The 21,786-nt window shown below is 37.4% G+C and overlaps 1 protein-coding gene across 1 annotated transcript in view; it reads right to left on the reverse strand.

Moving 5' to 3' along the window:
- The window catches only part of nAChRa7 (nicotinic acetylcholine receptor alpha7 subunit), a 176,469-nt gene that overhangs the window by 23,722 nt on the left and 130,961 nt on the right, over nucleotides 1-21,786 (reverse strand). Inside the window, exon 4 of the mRNA XM_033348481.2 lies at nucleotides 15,678-15,787. Within this exon, the coding sequence (XP_033204372.1) occupies nucleotides 15,678-15,787 (110 nt within the window). The remainder of the gene's footprint in view (nucleotides 1-15,677; nucleotides 15,788-21,786) is intronic.

Below are 21,786 nucleotides of genomic sequence, written 5' to 3' on the forward strand. Positions count from 1 at the left end.
ACAGTACGAGAGCGTCTGCCTTGAAACGGTATATATACAATGTAATTAGCAGACAGGCGCGTGATTTATTCGTTGTTTCTGCACGTAGTTATTGAACGCAATAAATTTATTACCCATTTAGAAAGCACGGTCATCGAGTGAAGACCGATACCCTTTCCTGGGAAAAAGTACGGGATGTTGCATGCAATTAAAAACTTAGTAAAGGTAGGACGTCGCGTGATATCGGAAAAATGTTATTCGTCAATTAAATTAATTAATCTTGAACGCTTGAATACGAAAGAATTCACATATAAATAATAATTTTAAAATCATAAAGGATCAGGGAGAAATATATTATCGTTCTACTCTACGAGCAAAAAAGATACTTCAAACTTCGACAAATAACGTGAAATTTCAAATTTCTGAACGCAATAAATTCTGCTAGGCTATCTATATTATATACTATTTTTAACTTTTTTTGACCTACATATTTTGATACAGTGTCAAGTTATTAAGCAGTAAATTATTATCGTTAGATTCGCAGTCACTACGGAATGAGTTAATTACAGAAAATTCCCTGTGTTCCGTTGTATCCCAATTGTAGTAATATTGTGCCAACCTCGTCTAAAATTCTATATGAATTCGTTACTATTTTAAATCGATACTCTGCCATTTTCTGGAAACAGTTACATTTGTGCTCGATGTTTCAGCTTCAAGCGACACGCTGGATAGATAGGACCATGAAGCAAGCTATGACGTTGATCTATCGACAAACGGCTTTTTGAAGCTTCCACTAAAGCTTTTTCTTATCTTAATCTCCTCGATTCTTTCTATTTCCTTATTCGCATCGTTCAAAATACTTATAATAACATCCACGTTTCCTGGAAAACTAACTTAAAAAAGATAATTAATACCCTGTTGTAATTATTATTGGAGAAATTATAGAACACGTGGAGATTTAGTTTCTTCGCATGAAGCTACAATTTATTAGATAAAGGGAGAGGAATAGAAATACTATTTTTTATTGATCTTTTAAAAAAAAAAAACAAGTCCATACGTCAGTGTACATAGTACGCAGATCCAACTAAAGTTTTTGTCAGGGTATCGTATGAGTTGAATTTTGGCAAATTCTCCTCGCCACTTTATAATTTAAAACTTCAAACCAAAACAATGATTAGGGAGAACGGTAAGCATTAAACTGAGAATCATCTAACTTGTAGGTTTGATCTCCTTCGCTCTTCCAACTTGCTTCATTTAACCACAATGGTAGCAAATCGGGAATTATTGGAAAGTCAGAGAAAAGATAGATTGCTCATTCGCTATCTTTCTGCATTTTACGCCCAGACCTCTCATTTCCTTCAAATGGTTTTCAACATAGTTGTATCCACAATGCCGAAAGTATATCGACATTTGATTGATCGAAACGTCCATAAAGATGATTGAAATATTTCTGAAAACGTGTTTGCGCTTAAATGAGATCAGATCTATAGAGTAAAAGGAATTCCAATCTTTAGAAGTAAAGATGCTTCTCGTAAATTATTTTTTCTTGATGCAGTTACTCCGCTACTATTGGCCTTCTTTTTACTTCTTTTACTTTACCGATGTCTGTTGTAGTTGGCATCAAAAAGACTCATCACAAATAGAAGGCATCTGTTTAAACGAATGAATTTCGACTTCCTAATTCTAAAGTAGTACACATGACCAAGTTCGTCAGGACTTTTCATTTTTCACGCGACAGTAAACTCCATCGATGAATAACAACTCTAAACTTAATCGCCCCGTTCTCATCGCTTAACCCATTCTCCCGTGATTCCGAAAATGGGCAGTTTCCCAACAGTCACGTAACACTCAAAAAAGTACGCCAGCATGCCTGCCGCTATTTATTCTCGTAATTGCGAGGAATTCGCACGGAAAATTCGCGCCTCCGCACCAGGTGACCCTGCGAAAGTCGCTCGAGTATCGTTAATGAACATCGGGAAGCTCTTCGCTGAAGAAGCAACGCGGTGGACCGTTCGTTCTCAATTATTGTTTCTATACTCGACTCGAAGCCCTATGTCTAAGGATGCACAGCAAACAGGGAAATATGATTTTCAATGGGATGCATCGGGACGATTCCACGAGGCACGGATATAAGGCGGGTGAATGGTATACATAATATACTCCCGCATCCAGGCGACTAAGGATTGGTTGGAAGCCGGCCAGTTGGCCGCAACCCAATCCGTTATTTCATTCTTTTTGAATCCACCCTCTGTACCACCTCGTACTCACCCTACTGCCTTGCCACACCCACTAACACGACTACCATCCTCTCAATCCCCATCATTCTGCCGTTTCACATCACACTGCACTCCCTGTGTGCTTGCACGTTTCTTTCCGCCGCATGCTAAATTCGCATAAGCGGCCATCCCCTTTGACAACGAAAATTAAATTCCCATCGAGAGCCCTCTGAGCCCCAAACTGAGGATGCCCCAAAATGTGTATGCAGCCTGACGCAATGATATTTACGCGCGTCGACCGCGCTATGAATTAGTATCGATTTGCGTTTAAACGTAGTTCCTGTTAGATGTAACATTCGTTCCTGCAAACAGAGCGGCTCAAACTAGGTGTAAGTAGCAATCCGCTCGGTAGAGGCGATTTTGAATTTTAATAGCTCGACCTCTCGAACGGCCAGCCTGGTCGAGTGATGAATTCACTAGTGCGGGATAGATCAGCTTTCGGGATCAATTTGTATTTATTTAGGACAGGATGGGTTCGATGTAACATTAGATACGGCTAATTGTTAATCATTTTGATCTTGTCAGTATCTATATACATTAAGCAGAATCCATTAAACGGACAGAGAAATGAATCTGAAAGAAAAGAAAAATTAAAAACATTTTAGAATCTGTACCGACAAGCTTAATCAGTAGGAGCTGAACAACGTAACTCGGGTGGCATGCTTTGTATTAATTTTTCAGTTATTCAATCTGTCGATTTTCCGGGTAGTTGGTTCGAAAGAATCGCAATTCCTGCCTGTATGGCCCGATTAAAGGTATGGCGCAAGAAATGGTAGAAACCGTTCTCTTCCGATAGTTAATGTTTCGATTATTAGGTCAGTGGCGTCGATCGATAGAACCTTCGTCTTCGTTTTCATTTTTAACCGAACGTCCTCGATAAAATGCCGCAAATGATATTGGTATACATTAGAGAACATTAACAATTTACCGCGATTTCATGCAACCACGACTACGCTCCGATAAAGTTCGACTCGATACATTCCGGTGCTCTGGCTCTTGAAAGAAAAGGTAGAGGAAAAAAAGAGAGGGGAAGATTCATTTCATAAAGTTCGTCACGACTGTTTGTGCCAGCATCGTTTCGATAATCGACAGGTATCGCTCAATGCATATACACGCAAAATGCATGGCTGCATCCCAGGGCCGTCTGTATTTGTACAAGCCAAGTCCGACCAGGTAAATAGTTTCGGTTCATTGGCCTTCAAACCCTTTCCAACGGCACTCGAACGGTCTCGTGTATTTGAGGTACACACAGGAAGCTGGAAAATCGGAAGGCAAGAGAGATCGTGGTCCGGGTTATAGGTACGGATAGAAAAAGGACCGACGCTGGACGGGGAGTTGCAATTGGGTTCTTTGTGTCGCGGCATTATTCGCGAGTTTTGCGATCGCCAAAAAAGACAGCTGTGCTCGTAAACGGAACAAGATTAAGTGGAAACGAGTGCAGTTACGCGGAACCCACCAGTGAATCGCATTTCGTTCCATTCATTTTGTGTGAATGAACTTCTCTCGTACAAAATAAGGATGAAACAGAACCACTTGTGCTTCTTTCCTCAAATTAAATACCAGTTAAAACGATATCGTGCAATGAATAAATGCTGGCGAGGTAATTCAGAAACAGGATTTTTTAAATTACTATATTACCTTAATCGAAATTGATAACACAAAAGAGAGTTGCAAACACGGTACGTAGATAAAATGAAAAAAAGGAAAAAGTTGAAATTTGGAGTTCTTCTTAAAATTTTAATGGAGCATCATTTTCAACATTTTTAGGAATAGGAAAATCTATTTTTCGAAATTCGCTCAGGATAAAAGTAGACATGTAAACGATTGTAATAAAACATAGCAGACGAACGATATAAAAAAGGAATCCTTTGTCACATGCTAAAGTGGAAAATTCCTCAAGGTCACGTTTGAGAAACAAAATGTCAAATGCAATACGTTAAACAGTCGACCGAGTTTCGAAACTATGGAATATTTGTGACGTTTGAAAATCGCTACGCTGGATTTTCCATTTCTCCCAAAGATCTTCGTCGTTGTAGAACATCATTGTGAATTAAATAACTGTTTACACCAAGACACCATTGTCGATCTGAAATTCTCTGGTGCAACTGAATCTGCAGATATAACTCCATTATTGCACGACATTTGGCAAAGCCACTACTACCAGATAATTCTCGAAAATGTTCTCGGATTCGCCGTATCAGCCGAGATTTCCCAGTCGTACCGAATGAAAAATCACTTTGTACCTTTAGCCAAACTACTTCCTCTCGTGTTTCTACCTGCTACGTGCTTTGGTGACGAAAGCCTTTCGATTTTCCTGATATTTCATTACGAGGATTCCGTCGATGTGTGCCTTTCTATAGCGAAGATAATAGAATTGTGTCGTTCACGAAGAGCTTCATTTTGAAGAAACTGAAAGTACAAAATAAAAGTCGTCTCGATAAATTTACAGCGTGTTTCGTTGCATTTACACGAGTTACCAGATCCGAGAATCGTTCCAAAAGAGATGTATCACAGTTTGAAGGGTACAAAGTTCATGAACAAGCTGTTGCAACTTCCTCGGCTAAAATAAGCTGAAAAGAGTGGAGCTTAGAGCGAAAGTGTTATCATGAAAGCTGATAGTAGATGATAAAGTGAACGCGTCCTTTTGAAACCGATATTCTTGAGATTTGTTCGACGTACGAAGTACCAAAATACCAAATTGAATGGCAATTTAAAATATTTGGTACATACATCGTCACTTGGTGGTGTACGGCTTTTGTGGTGAAATACTGTACATCGTTGAATTCTAAAAGTGGTCACATGTGATTTCTAAAAGTGTAACCACATTTTCCGACCTATCGTCGACGACTATCATCTAGCTGTTAAAAACAATACGTTTGCAATATCTGTTTAAATACCCCTAGCTAATATTACGTAGGCAATAAAACGCGGAAGCCTCTCTCGAGGACCCGTGTAAGGCATCGGTGTTTGCGGCGGTCCGAGCGCCAATAATCTAAACATTCCCCGACATCGAACCGTCGATGATCGGTTGGTTTTAGTCAGTCGCCGAGAAAACACCAAGAGGTCCAGACCCGTGACTTCGGTTGACTTCGTCACATTAAACATTTAAGTAAACGAACGCGACTTTTTTTAAATTATTTAGCCCTTTTCCTAAACACATTTTTTCTTTTTAAATCGATCATACTTGAATTAAATTCCATCAAAAATTTTCAGGTTTACAGATGTATGTAATCTGAAAGCAATTTAGGTGTAATCGTGAATGCATAAATTAAAGAGGGGTGGGGATCGATTAAGCGTTCACGTTCATTCGAAGCAAATACTATGGAGCTCGGTAGATGGGTTATTTAATTTAAGTAGACAAATCGATCGTCTGTTTTACACGAAAGGCCAAGGTTCGAAACGACGATTTTCCAAGGAAGTAGAAGACCAATGGAAACGCTAACGCGTGTCTTATGCACATCGATGAACGACTTCTTGAATGAACATCCTGGGAAGAGCCTGCCACTGTGAAAATGTATTGAGTCACGTGGGAATCACTTTGATTAAATACACGACGTTTCGAGGAGGTAAACGTAATAGTAATGCCTAAAGGAAGAAGGACGTGGCAGCGGTCCTGCAAGTGTCACCACAAGCTGTATACGATAATTTATGAGTAATACACAACAATATACAGCAATATCAACAATATATACATATATATATATATATTACATATATACAGGGTGGTTGGTAACTGGTGGTACAAGCGGAAAGGGAGTGATTCTACGCGGAAAAAGAAGCAGAAAGTATAAAATACAAAAATTTTTTTTAATTTTTTTTTTTTTTAATTTTTCCATCGAGACAACGATTTACAGTGAGATCCGCTATAACGTACCGCACGCGTACCGAGCGAAAATTCAAAGTCGATTTTTTCGAAAACAAAGCCTCAAACGAAAAATTTTTATTGTATATTCTCGACTTCTTTTTTCGCGTAAAATCACCCCCTTTCCGCCTGTACCACCGGTTACCAACCACCCTGTATATACATATACATATATATGTGTATATATATGTATATATAATACATTGTGAATGTGCTATACACATTCACAATGCGAGCAATGAATTCCACCTGCTCGATTGTATCTGTGATATCTCTGGCACTGTTCACGCTCAGGAGCTTGAAAACAACTTAATCTTCGTCGAATGGAAAGGGATGAGGGTGGCAAACCGATGGATAGAGGTTGCTAGCATTCGGAATTATACACTACCGAATCGCACTTTCCGCCACCAACTACCGATATATTGTCCAACGTCCTGGAAACGATCTCTCAATATCTAATTACTGGAAAGTCATGCGGCCATGCCTAGCCAAACTGATTTAGGCCTCAATAAGCCGTGCCCGCTGCGGTCGAAACCTGGCCTCTTTCCTTTGGATCTGGTTGGCTGCATTCCACTGAAAACGGTAATTGAAGTGCTCCTAAACATTGCCGTAACCCCGTGTGGCTAAGTGCTATTTACAGTTCGGCACGCCTTGTCAGACGTTTGATGACAGGAAATTTATGGGAGCCTGAGGGAATCTCTAGTTTCGAGGATACCCAATGGAACAGAGGAATTTATGACAAGTCTATGATAAGGTTTCCGCGTAAGACATTGCTATAATTGTGGCGAACTACAATGTGCGATGCTCGCTTATATTTCGATGCGTGCAATAAAATTGGCATATATATATATATATATATATATATATAATATTTGCATGTAATGTAATTATGTGGTGTGCAATGTAATCTTCAATAAAAGAATTTTTCACTTATAACAATTTGTATATTCTACGGACACGTAATGTTGCATTATAAAAAACGCTCCGCTATAGAAAAAATAGAAAGAAAGGAAACGAAAAAAGCACATGCGACAGTAGTAAGTATGGAGTAAATAAAGGACTGGAAATTTTAGATAGGAAGATGAAAGTTTTGGTTTACCACGGAACACGAGGACCCACCGTGGCAGTTGACGATTAGTAGCCAAAGCAGAACGAAATTTCGGGCCATCTGTAGCAGAAATTTTGGTGACCGCATATCGATTAGCGCGGCAATCGAAACGCTATAAAAGTTCAGACATCGAGTTACCAGAGGGTTGATGTTCATTACGTATCCGCAAACAGGACAGTAGGACAGTACGGTTAAAGGAAGAATCGGAGGACGAGGCCCAACATGGACCGAAGAGGGGTCCAGGGGTAGGATTTAATCTGCTTTGGCTTGAATTTCAAAATACGCGATGGCTAATGCATATTGCCTTTGGCTTCGTTCCAAGTTTCCTATGCAGTCGAACCTTCAGCAGCAGTACTTTCCTTCCTCTTCTCGTTTCCCGTCTGATCTCTCACTCTGTCTTCCTATACCACCAAACGATTCTACCCCACGGTCTCTATCCTCGTCGCGAATGTAAACTCATTTTGTCATACATTAAGCGGGCGTATGCTGCTAACTCTCGACCTTTTCGTACCATCGCGACATTCTCGCGTTCCTTCAAACGATATTTATGCCATATTAATCGGATATCTCCTTTATATGCACCTGCACACGAGTGTCATCCTGGACCGAACACTGTTTGTGACGGTGGCCTAATATCCAGTCGGTGACACCGGTCCGACCGACGTCGGAAGTCGGTCATCCCAAATGAAATTCTACCCATAGATGTTCACTTGTTCACGGTTACTCCTTAGATCGCAAAGTTTGCATCAGTTTTAGACCTAATATAGATCGTGTTCGATCTATCAGGTTCGACTTTCGAGAGGATGCGTATATTGGATATCGACAACTAGTTCAATGGATGTATATCAGCTTTCGAAAAATATTCTGTGCTCTCAGTTTTATGTTATATTTCGTAACTTTGAAAAAACTTTAAGATAAAACTGTGTTTTTTGCATATATAAGACTAAAAACAGCGAATTTTCTTCGACGCGTAACATCCTACGCTGATAACGAATTAAGAGGTTCAACATTTCAAAAAAAGCTACTTTGTTCTTTTTCCGTTTTTACGCTTCGCGTAGTGCTATTTTTTTTTAAATTAAAATGTGTTATCAAATCATTTTTAATCGTAACATTCTGAGAAAATTTGTATTTAAAAACTAAATCTACAATGAATACAAATCGACAGTTCATCTATAAATATCTTTTTTATCGAATAGAATTTGATTTATAATTGGTTAATTGATTGCTGAGTGTGGAATAATGATTATAGAGGTTGTGCAAAAATTCGATTAACAGCGATTGAATTGTCCTACCGGAACAGCTGAAACAGGTTTAATGTGTTTAGGATCATTTGTTCCGACCGGAAAACGACCGGTAATAGTCTCATCAGAGAACATTCTCATCCGGAAAATGCTTGTGATTGCGTTTTTGCACCCTATGTACTCTACATATACATCGCAGGAATATCGCCGGAATAATCCTCAATGGAATTTTATATCCTACTTCATCGCATAACACCATTGAATTTGCTAAGAAATTTATTTAATTTCGATATTTTATGCTCCAAAAAATGGCCCAAAAGTTCAAGTATAAGAAACTGATTGCAAAATACCATGCGGAATTAATCTGACTCAATTAACTTGGACATTAAAAAAATTTATCACGAAAGCTTCGCCCTGAATTGCATCTAAACCAATAAGCGTTCAGAGTATTTATTACAATATAAGAATAGTATGACTGTTTTTTAAAGGATGCAAGAAATAAATCAAATTATATCCCTTGTAATAACTTCATAATTACCTAGTCACAAAGTTTTTAATTTTCTTCAATGAATTAAAGCTTTTAATCCATTCGTCCGAAGATTAAAAGAAACTTTTCGCTGGATGTATGTTATTACCTCCCTATTTTATATCGCGATTCTATTTCCGCGCTTAACACTCCAAGTTTAGATAAATAGTGAGATTCTACTGTTATAAAAATCACGATTACGTTGATAAATCAATGTTCGATAAGACAGAAAACAGTAAGAATATTTTACTGATTTATACAAATGAAAATTTATCATTGTGCGAAGATTATCCGACGGAATGAAACCCCTGAAGTCAATAAATCCCGTGACTCATTAATTTCTCTTTCTCTACTCGTGTTTACCAAAGTTGCCCGTGGCCTAATTAATGAATCTCGCACTGCTCTCTGAACACAAAAGACAGCATTGTCAAACATTGGATTTGCATTGGATGGTAGAATGAAAGTAGAGCAAAAGTCGTCTAGCACTCGCTATGCGGGGTGCCAATTAACGGGATCAACGAATAATTGATTAACCAAGTTGGCTGTTATTTCACAAGGTTCGCTATACGTGATATATTTTAATAAGAAATATGTTATAAATAGATATCCGCGAATTAATTTCCAGTTAATTTGCAACCCAATTGAGTTAATTTCCAAATGAATAACGATAGAGGATCTTTGAAAATGAATGCAATTCCGAAGCATGTTTCTCAAATATGATTTGCCGAGACGTGTTAGTTCGTGGCAGAAATGCAGGAACTATTTGCTTTGTCCTTAATCCCTGGTGACTAAAGGAACGCAAATCTGTGTGCACGGATTGCACGACTTCCGATGCGCGAGTGCGAACGACGAAGAATAATTGAGTCTAAAATAGCAAACAGTTAAACGTAGTTAAATTAGAAAGACGTCCTAATAAATTTTCACGATTATCGCGAATGGCGATGAACATACAAATAAGAACAAAATTGCTATACTATTATTGGGCTAAAACAGAAGAAATTACAACAGAGATAAATGGAATGAAAAAAAGGCTCGTGTGAAGATCGAAGTTGGTAATTAACGGAAAGAGTATTTATGAAAATTACGTTACGGAATGCATAATTTCGAAACCGTTTCAAATATACATATGCGGGAAATATAGCGACGGTAAACACTCGTTTATTTGCTAGGCTGTGCACTCGTGAATTAAAAGTCATCGATCGAAAATGTTTATTCGAATGGAAATTAGATGGGACGCTATACAAATATGCAAATAGTCTGTTTATATTAACCTACATTATGTCGTATGATGTAATTCATATAACCGAAATATCGTAAAAATTTTCATTTCCACACGGCTACCGAAGATATTGTATCGCGACCAAAAATTAAATCTCTTTTCTTGAACACCTTGTATATATTGAACGATATGCCAGTTGGCTGACGATTTATTCAGCGAAATTACCAATGGCAGCAGATTCTAGAACCACGAACGATAACGTACGTCTGCACGTGCGGCACGTATGTTCCGATCAGTAGTGTGCGGTAACCGTCGATTCCAACTAAAATACGCTGGAAAATTTGGTCACGTTACCCCGACTGAACAGTGACAATTTTATTTTCGTTTTGCTTATAAATTGGTCGCCGCGTCGTCTAAATGAAAATATCGATGTGTGAAGTAGAGTTATAGACTTGCTACGTGAGCAAGCTGTTTTACTGCTTTCTTTTAAATACAATGAAATTATGTTTGTGGTGCGTCGAACGCATATTGACTAGAGGCACTGAACTTTCCTTGCATTTCTTTTACTTAATTTATTAAATCGTAACATGCAAAATGTTCGCTGGTACCGTAATATGAAGGAGAGATGTTGCTAGATCGCGGTGAAGTGGATGATAATTTATAAAACCGCAAACGATAAGTTACATGCTCACGTAAGTGTACCGTCAGCTGAATCTGTTCAACGGAACGAGGATTTATTGCAAATTGTGTTGCAAAAAATATCGTTTATTTTCCAGTTCCAGAGAAAATTACTTTATGCTATTGTACTTGGTACACAGTAGGGGTAGCCTTCCCTGATATCTTTAATGACGCAATGACATAATTGACGATCATGCAGATTTAAATCTGCTTTAATTAATTACAAAGATAAACAGTGATGCTCTGTTACTGGTATGAAAAAATGCTTGCTAAAATATTGTAGCGGTTAATAAAGTGAAATAAAAGATTATTAAAAATCCGAGAACACCCGAATTTAAAAATTAGGTTAAGGATATGTGTTAATATACTATCAATCAAAAGTTAATAGACAGTACGATTAGAGGTTTGACCATGAATATAATAAGGTTTGCCTGTATGTTAAAAACTTGATCGTTCGTCCTATCCGATGATGTATCCATCCGATACATCAAATTATTGTTCAGAAAATGCCACGGATACAGAACGAATGAACTGTGATAAAACTGATAGCATAGAAGCTAGTAATGATAGTGAATAGCTGCTAGCTGCCAAGATGTCAAAATAGTTTCAAAAGAAAGCGTAGCACGCGGGATAAGGAAGCAATACAACGAAAAGGCATGAGAAAGTCTGGCGACTGCGTAGAAAAGTAGTTTCGACGTGCGGTTACGATTCTCCTGGTGTTATGCCACGAGGCTTACTATAGGCCGTATTTCTAACCGTCGCTCGCGATCCTACAGTGTCGCAGACGGATCGTCTTATCTGCCCGACGGAAGATATACAAGGTATCGACGAGCGCATAGTTGTCACCAAGCAGCGAGCTCTGGAAACGTCGATTTCGTCATAACGTCCGTTATGTCATACACATAAAGAAGGTGGTACACGTGATCATAGGCGCGAACGGTGGCGTGACCCAAGCGTAGTGGGGGTCGTCTCCCAAAGAAGACAAAGAAATGATCGAAATTAAGGTCGCATAGTCTAACGAATTCATTGAGAGATATCGTAAAGTCGGGTCGACTTTCTGTAACATATTTACTGTATTCATTGTTAAACAATTTGTGGCGTGTTCATCATATTATTGTTAAATATTGTCAAATATACCATTTTATGTTAACCTGTTAATATAGTGTTAAATTCATTGAACTACCGCTGTTATCTTAATCGAAACAGGGGAACGACTATTTCGCGGCGTCGATTAGCAGAATCGTAGCAAGAATTTACGCCTCTCGCTGACGCGTTTTCCTCGCGACCGCGTCTCTCCGCGAACGGTCGTAACACCTGGAAGCGAAGCTGGCTAGATCCGTTGCTTTTAATGCGCCTTAAACTAAACTTTTTGATTCGACAAATACAATGCCGACCCGAAGCCGATACATTACCTACTTAAAAATAATAGGGGCCGCAAGCGTTTTCCGACAATATATTTCCGTGCGGGGGGAGATACTTTTCCTGATTCCCTTTAAATGGTGGCGGTGGCTTTGTTTTTAATGCGACTGACCCACTTGGCCCAACGTCCCACTTTTGCCCCACATACCAGCCACCACGAACTTCTGATAGTTCAGAATCTAGATCGTTCTTAGCGGATTGACTGTCTCGATAAACCTTTTTTTCTCTCTGCCTGACGCGTTTTTCCGACAGATTCGAGGTAAAAAAGTCGCGTAAAAGAGGGAGTAAACTGTCGTGTCACCGTTTACTTTACGAAATTTGTGATTTTTATTTCGAAAGTGCGTTTGAACCATCGAGGGTAAACATTGAACTAGCGCAATATTTTCGGTTCAGTCAACTTTAATTACTAAAAATTGCTTTATAACGTTACGATTATGAAAATGATAATTAGATAATTCAACAATTTAGGAGAAGTAAGATATTTTCTTTTCCCTCTTGTTTGTCTAGTTTTGTCAGAATGATTGTTTAACAATTTCTTGATTACGTATCGATCGAGCCTTTATCAATTTCGCGATCTAATGACGAGCATTGTTCACAGTAAGTCGGTACAAACAACTCTGCTATTCATCGCAAACAAAACTATAAGAGAGAACATTTCATCCCATTTCCCTCGCTCAACCAGTTTCTTCTAATATATCTTATTCTGGATTCAGCGTCGCGCACAGAAGTACAACGTAATAAACGAGAACATCTAGTTTAGTTGTTGGTTGGGTGAAAAGTGGAACACACGAGAAACGCGACGTGACGAAGCGACTAAGCGACTAATTGATCGATCCTCAACGCGATTCAACCGTGCATCATCTTCAAGAGTGACCTCACGATTGGCATTGGAATTACACGCGCACCAAGATTAATATTGGTCTCTGCGTTTGAGGCCAATTGTACCAGCGGAAGTTGGCCAGCAACCATTCACTTTAAATGTATGGCGTCTACCACCACCCATTCCGCTCGAAATGTATTGTTAAATATCGCTCTGAAATTAATAGTTTTGCGCGGTAAACGACACCGGCAAGTGAGAAATTTGTACGATTTTCAAAATAAACTTTGTCACGTTGAAATGCACGTTACAACTATTGTAAATACGTAATATATTAATTAGCGTGGTTCCGGTGTAAAAGCTGGTTCAAATTCATGAAAAAACATAACATTAACGATAAATGTTCCTCTGCTTTCGATAAATTTCATTATCGCTTGAAAATTTGTAATTATTCATTAGTTTCTATTCTGTTGTTATAGTTTTCGTTGCAAATTAATGGAAAATTTACGACTACTGCGTAAATAACTTTAAAAACATTTGTAACCTTTTTCTGGTATCATAAAAATTGTTGGCGATAATTGGGTGAAGAGTTCAAAAATTCAAAATTATCCTAAAGGGCATCTTTGAGGGATATTAAAAAATGAATAGGACTTTGCCAGGTTCTTGTTTTCCCCAAGATTACAGGCAGTATGTAACGTTTTGTCGAGGGATTCTTCAACGGAGTAAAGTAAAAATTTCCTGCAATTAGGTAGAATATGTTCCTTGCGCGTGATCAATTAAAGCGATGCCGTATACTGAATTTTATAGGTTTTGTAGAACAATTAATAGATCGACGACATCGACAACGCTTTCTAAAAATGAAACTGACCTGGCGCGATATTATGTAGATACCCGTTTAATATCGGTTCTGGCGTAGAAACGTAATTATGTGTTGGGAGCTCGTAAACATGTGGTAGCGCGTTAAATAATGCACAGAAAATAGTGGAATGTCCACATCGATGCAATTAAAGCTGCATTCGTAGTAATGAAGGCGATTAACAATTATTACCATGTTACTATGGTCAGTTAGTAATGGCATGTCCTGAAGGTAATCATAACATAGGTTGCTGCTGATCATTAATTTGTGTTCACTAATGTTGTTAAATTGAAAAATTTCATTGAAACCTTTATAGAATAATTCCAGGTTGTTTTTCTCAACGACCGTATGTATTTAATATCTAGCAATAAGACTAATATCTATTTGAACTCAGCATCTGACAGAAGATTATAACAAACAATCCTCTTTCAATATCATTAAATACACAACAGAATATCTCAATGAACAAGAACGCTATGAACTTTCCGAACAATCCAATATCTGTCACGATCGTTTATCAAATGAGACATCAAATAATATTTCAACGTCAAAATTAATGTTTCAACCCAGGGACCATATCACTTCGTTATCGTGCTATACTTAAAAAAGTTAATCCTGTAACCGACCTTAAGAAGACGATTTATTTGCAACGAAGCTTTTTCAATTTTGCCATGTATATTGGACGTTGGATTAACAACCGGGCAAACCGATCGATTAGTTAATCTATTGACACATTACAGAATCCTATCGTAATTCTATATTGATGCTACATAAGATCAATTACGAAAACATGCTTACATAATCAATATTTCCAGTTTACATATACTAGTAGCATACCGGTGGCATGCAGTGCAGCCCTCTAAATATGGTAAGAAATTTGGCGTAAGCATCAGCACGTGAACTTGTGTATGCAAAATATCATTGACTTTACGTGGAGGAGAGAATTTATGAACGTATTCGTAATACAAGTATGTAGTCGTTTCTGGGTCAAGTGAAAGAGAATTGACATACAGGAATTGTTGAATCATTTTTATCGAGTTTACTAAAATTTTTGGTAGACGGCTAGACATTGCGAACACAGAGGCTGGCAATAATATTTCGCGAGGGGAGCGACATTTTTTTTGGAAAACCTACTTTTCTGGAATTCTACACGAGTATTCAACATATCTCGTCTAATGGCTTCGTAACTAACTGGTTTATTTTTTAACAAATCTTAACAATATATATTATGCGTTTTTGTTTTTGTTTAAAAGCAAAGCTCTTGTAAATAATAACGATCATTATTTAAGAAGGATCTGCCAAAGATTCTATTTCATTAGTTATTGTATAGAAAAGTATTCAAGTAGAACATTTTTTATGTCAATCTCAGACATGATGAAAATTGAATAACAGAACAGAATTCTTATTCCGTTGAATTGAAGTGACCGGAAATAATATTTCTTTTATTTTATTCACTTCGCTCATTCGTGAAACCAATTTATTGGTTTATTGAAAAATCAATGAATACAGCAATATTTTATTATAATCGTTTCATGAATATGCGTATATCATGTTTGTATATTTTAACATAGAAATAAGAAAAACTTACGTAAGGTCCGCGAAAGAAATTGTCCAAACTATTGTTAGTTATGAGCATGCACGATATAAAGTAGATTGTTCCATGAATATTAAACAGATGAAGGCAGCGTTAAATTACCTGTTATACATGAGAACGTCAGGCTTCCAAAGTCTATGTGGTGGAATCCTGAGGTCTCTCACTCCCCCGTAATCCGACGTATTCCATCTCATGTTCACATCGTTCCATTCCTGTAATTGAAAAATTTTATTTTAAAACATCCCTTGAAAATTTTCAATCAAGTCGAACCACTGATTTCATATAATCTACTATTCGACCTTTCACTTAATCATTAGTCTACATTATTGATCCTATAAGTAGGATATACGTATACCTCGATATTTTTACTAAATTAATTTTTACTTTTAGATTCATTCACTTTTTAATTTGGTTCAAAAAGGTACGAAATTAATTTACACGTAAAATGTATCGCAGTGAAATTTGTTTTCTCTCCTTAAGTTATTATCAAATTATTACTTTGTTAAACTTCACACGAAACAAAAGTTCGGTACTTTATTGCATTTCAGATTTTTTTTGTAATATTAAAGGAAAAATGAAAAAACGCCGGAATGTTACGTAAAATGCATTTTAAAAATGCAGGTGCCTACTACTCGTAACTTTGTTTAACAGTTTAGTAACTTGCTCTCTTCGCATAGACCATGCACTGTCAATTCTACGGTGCTAATATCTTTCACGGCAAAGTTTTCGTGGAAATTTTCTAGACTTTCGCTCAGAGTTAGCGCAACTTTGCGGAAAATACGAGGCGATTTGGCAAATTGCAAACTTTTGGTGGGATTCTTCATTTTGCTATTTCCAGTTTTTCTTGGCCAAGACAAGTAAAGATGCAAAGAACTAATCGATAGGGCTAGCAATATACTTTTCCATACATTATGATATTTTAGTAATAGTATATATATATCTGCACACTGACGCCTTCATGTATTTTAGATTCTATTATTTGTCAATTTTCTTTCATAATCTACCATTTTTCGGAATAGTATAGGCTGATTTATAATTTTTATAAAACATACTAATCTAATAAAATACCATTCCGTTAAACAAAATGAACATCCCTTTCCCTTCTAAAATGTTTATTCCGATTAATAATGATAAATGATTATATGTATTTCAAATTGAACCATTCTTTGTCATTTACAGATACGTATTTTTCGCGAATAATTAAATATTCCGAATCGTGTATAATTAAAGGAAAAAATCAAACGTGAAATGATTTCAGTTTTTCGACCATTGTGGGTATTAAAGCAAAAAGAGATATCGTCGTTAATATGATGAACATAGAGCAAGGAACGAATGGATGAATTCTAACGGTAAGTGGAGTCGTCACTCATCGAATACTTGTCCACAGGAATGCTCGATCTGTTTCGTGTAGGCCATTAGATTCACACCCATTAGTCACCAACTCCCGATTGATTAGCCACTGATGGAGTACACTGGCGGATAATTAATAATGGCTACTGTGTCCGATGGTTTACGTGGCACGCATAGGCCGTTTATTATATGTCCATTTCTACGCACGGATGTGGAAGCTTGACATACAGAATCAGCCTCTTATTTGTTATAATGAAACTGGTTCACAACTCACCAGTCCAGCATAAAATTTCCTTTTGCGCTCAGATTTTGAGGTTTCTACTTGATACGAAGGAAGGGAAGTAATCAAATATGGCAATAATGAAGTACAAGATGATTCGCGTAAAAATTGTATCGTTCAAATGATCGAATAATATTTAGATCTGAAATAAAAGTAGCTTATAACAAATATATACACATGACGTCAAACATTCATTATACGTTTAACAGATAATACTATCCTCGCCGTACAATATCTCTCCTAATAATATTTCCACGTCTCATTCAGTTTATAAGGCAATATTGAGAGTCAATATTGCTTTCTCTTAGAAAGGATCCGTTACTTACGGCAGATATTACAAAGCACTGTATTCGCTATTCGTGAGAAAACTGAAGAGACTCGTTCCTTTGAAAAGAGACGAATGCTGGCAATCTCGTCGCATGGTTGGCACACAGCGAAAATACATTTTCTAAGAGCATCAGTATTCTAAGACAATCGGAATAGAAGAGGTAATCGAATAAAAGATCGTAAAACAAAAACTGGAAAGAGTTTCGTTAAAATGATTCTTGATTCCCCGATTCACTAAACGCTAAGCGAGAAATCTACCTATTCTCCAGCGACTTAGTCCGAACATTTTTCTAGTTTTGAAGTTAAGCAATTAATCTCGCCAACTGAAATTTCCTTCGACAAACTAATCAATCTCTCCAAATTCAACTTATTTCGATTCGCATCGATTTCAACCCAGCTCATTTGTACAAATTTCGTGATTTTGCTATGTATCAAAAACTCAGATTGTTATAACTATTTATAAGATTGAAATCTTATATTAAATATCCATTTGAATGCTTTAAATTTTGTATCCACCTCGTATCAAAAAATATTTACTTCGTACAGAATACATATGTATTTCAATGGAAGAAAAGAAATTCTTCGTATGTTACAACTTAACATATATACAGAACATAATATATATGTATATATATATATAGGGTGGTTGGTAACTGGTGGTACAAGCGGAAAGGGGGTGATTCTACGCGAAAAAAGAAGTCGAAAATATAGAATAAAAATTTTTCGTTTGAGGCTTTGTTTTCGAGAAAATCGACTTTGAATTTTCGCTCGGTACACGTGTACTTTATCACATCTCGTTATAACGGATCTCACTGTAGATCGTTGTCCCAAAGGAAAAATTAAAAAAAAAAAATTTTATTCTATATTTTCGACTTCTTTTTGCGCGTAGAATCACCCCTTTCCCGCTTGTACCACCAGTTACTAACCACCCTGTATATATATATAAGAGAAGCATGCCAAGATGGATACATTAAATAAATCATTCCTTCATGGAAAAATTTCAAGCGAGGAAAACACAATACATGTTATATCAAACATTGTATTATCATATAAAGTTTCGTCTCTTGGCGAAGGATACCATACATTCTTCTTACAACGTCCCATAAAGTACCATTTCATTGGTCCACATATCACTAATATTTCCAGACAATTCCGCATGTAAATTCCATAGCGAAGATAAGAAAAGGAGGGAAAATTCAAAATGCACGTGCCACGAATTAAGCGATATAAATGCGGCGACGCACACGCAAATGCCGAGTTTAATGATTTCCATGTCCAATTCTCTCGAAGAATAATTCCCCAATTTGCCCCAATTTTCCCTCTTTCGGAAGTGCAGCACGATTCCCGCCCTTGCAATATCCATAAACATAAAACTGAGTCGTCTCTTGGATTCAAATCGCATCACGACTGTTTTCTACTGTTTTATATTCGTTTCACTGTCAATCGGTCTCCGAGCCGGTAACCTAATTAAAATGCTTGACCGATTTTGATCGAATGTACCGAATTCGCCATAGGATGAGCGAAAAGTTAACGGTATCCATAAGATTCTATTTAATGTAATCGTAATTTGACCAAACGGTACAGAGTGGAAATCGTCGAAAGACCTTTGACTTCTAAGGACGAATCGTAAATTTCACCTTCGGATTTTCATCTCGCCTTCTTCCTTTCTCTCGGTCGCGACACAGATTCCGTTGTTGACATTACACGAAAATCTTGCAGAGGATTCAACGGCACGTCCGCGCTAAATTTGTCGAGCGGGGAATCTTGACAATTTCAATTATCGCTCCTTCGAATCCGGGCTATTCCGATCGCTGTCCCGTTGGTACGCGAATGCGATCAACAGATTTGTCAGAGGACCTGATCTACGACGTCACATCGGCATACCGCTTTGTCTTCCGTTTTGCTTTTGTCTTGGAAAGTTTGTACAATAGGTCAAGAAGACTGCACGTTAATGCATTTGCTGTTACTAAAACACGGCTATCCTATTCCTGAAACTGCGATTTTCTTTTATTAGAAATACGTCAAAGTTATTACTTATGAAGAAGTATGTAAAAGGCAAGTTCGCTGAGCAAAAGGCAATGGATTTTCTACCTCCAGGACAGGTCCTTCTTCGAAGCACGTATCATTGAATAATGAATACTTGATAAAATACCGCACCCAGGAAGCTTACAGAATGTATTAATGCTAATATACTACGGCTATTAATAATAACAGCCGCTCGTGTGACATGTACCAGCAGATAAATTGTGCTAAAAATTCGGCGAAAATCTTCGAGTCGCCAGAAGAGTCGTACATAGTTAAAATTCACGGGACATTAAGCGCTCCTTCCTTCTAATTTGTGTAACGTTTTGCTCTTTCTGCAATTCCTCCGAATTCGCGATCTTAAAGCCCGCCGCCGTTCCTAGCACCAATAAAAGTTGAACTATTCAACGAACTGTAACTAACTAGCTGTACTATATTTTCGCTTGATTTAACTTCTGGCCGATTAGTAGCTTGTGCACGCTGGTTGTCTTCCAAACTCGTCGATCGAAAACTCTGACCAAAACTTGACTTAGACTCTTAGCGGTTGCACGTGCAGGCTACAGAAGTCGAACCGACTACTAATGGCTCTTTCGATCTTCTATGATGAGAAACGTTAAACGATATTAACGAATACATTGAGCGAATCGCAAATCGAAGGCAGAAACCGCTTAAAACCTTTGCTAGCTTTAAGATTTGAACGTTTGATGGAACGTTTCGCGTATAAACTCGCGAGGCTGATTATTCGGATTCACCCTTGGAATTGGGGCAGCAGTTTCAAACTATCCAAGAAGTTCATTTAAAGTGCTGCGGGCAAGATTCTTTTGCATTTTCCACGGAGAACTCTTTATACTACCTTTTCTGAATTACCTTCGAAAGCATTAACTGTTTAACGGTACGGTCTATTTCTTGCTGATGTATAAAAAAAAAAAAAATCTCTGGAACATTCCGAATTTCGTTTTACCGTTTTTTAAATAGTTTTTAAGATTTCTTTTTTCTCCCCTCTCTCCACTTTTCTTTTTTTATTTTTGTTGCTTTTCTTACTTTAAGTACTACGGGATGTTAAAACCATAATTCACAACATCTGAGGATATTAAATGAAGATAAAATGTCCTGAGAATTTCGTTGCGCAGTCTCTTCAGAAGGAAACCGGATCGCTGGTTTCGCAACTAATTTTAAGTCTCCATTCTCTTCGCTGAAGGACGTAATTAGAGCGTTTCCCAAAGTTCGTCCAAACGCGAAGAGCAGAGAGCGGTTGAACAGATGATGAGAAGATTATGTTGGAATATAAAGTCGTTAAGATACTTCAGACCTTTCTTCGCTTCTGATTGGATTTCTTCTATAAAATTTATGAAATCTATGTATTCTGATTCCATGGCGCAAAGACTACGTCAACAACGACCATATCAATTTATTCAAACTTGTAATTTGTAATATTCCATAAAAATAATTGTCGGATGATAATTTTAAGTAAATTGATTATTTTCTCGATCTCGAAGATTCTGCGTTACTCTGAAAATGCTTGCCCTGGAAATACATATCATCGGTTTCACAGACATACTTCACTTTTCTCGAATAAGTGACCTAATTAAATCATGCCACCAAGTCCATCACAAGGCACATGGGATTGAATCGAGGGTAGTAACGGAGATGGAAAAAAAGATACCATAGGTAGATTGAAAGACATCATCGAGGGGAAAAAGAATGTGCGAAAGCTAATTGATTCGACTCGCCTTTGTTCAAGATACCGATATTTTGAAGCCATTATGAATGTTCGTTGTCTCATTGTAAACGTTTCTATCCTTTATCATTGTTATCATTACCCGTATATGAAACAGAAATAAAAGATTATCTAACGAATAAAGCGAGTCTTAATGAGCTGATTAATATTTCCTAATTTCTGGAGCATGTTAAATACAACATATCTACGTTATACACCCGTTTCGATATGTATAATTGTTCATGAAAACGATCGTTTAATCATCGGTTCTTGATAATGTACATATGCATCCCCTATCGGTTTAATTGTGCTTTACAAGCTGATGCATACACACCATTGATCGTGCAGTATCGAAGATGTAACGGCCAATGCATAATTTTGTTTTTCCCCAAAATGAAATCCATCGTAACTGAAAAGCATCGAACTCTATTTTATTAATGCAAACAAGGGACGCGTGATTCAGTCGTTTTTTAATTGAAGCTTGATTAAACCGCCACGAGCTGAAAAATCTGTTC

The sequence above is a fragment of the Bombus vancouverensis genome, chromosome 12, assembly GCF_051014615.1.
Source record: "Bombus vancouverensis nearcticus chromosome 12, iyBomVanc1_principal, whole genome shotgun sequence".
In the NCBI taxonomy this organism is placed as follows: Eukaryota; Metazoa; Arthropoda; class Insecta; order Hymenoptera; family Apidae; genus Bombus; species Bombus vancouverensis.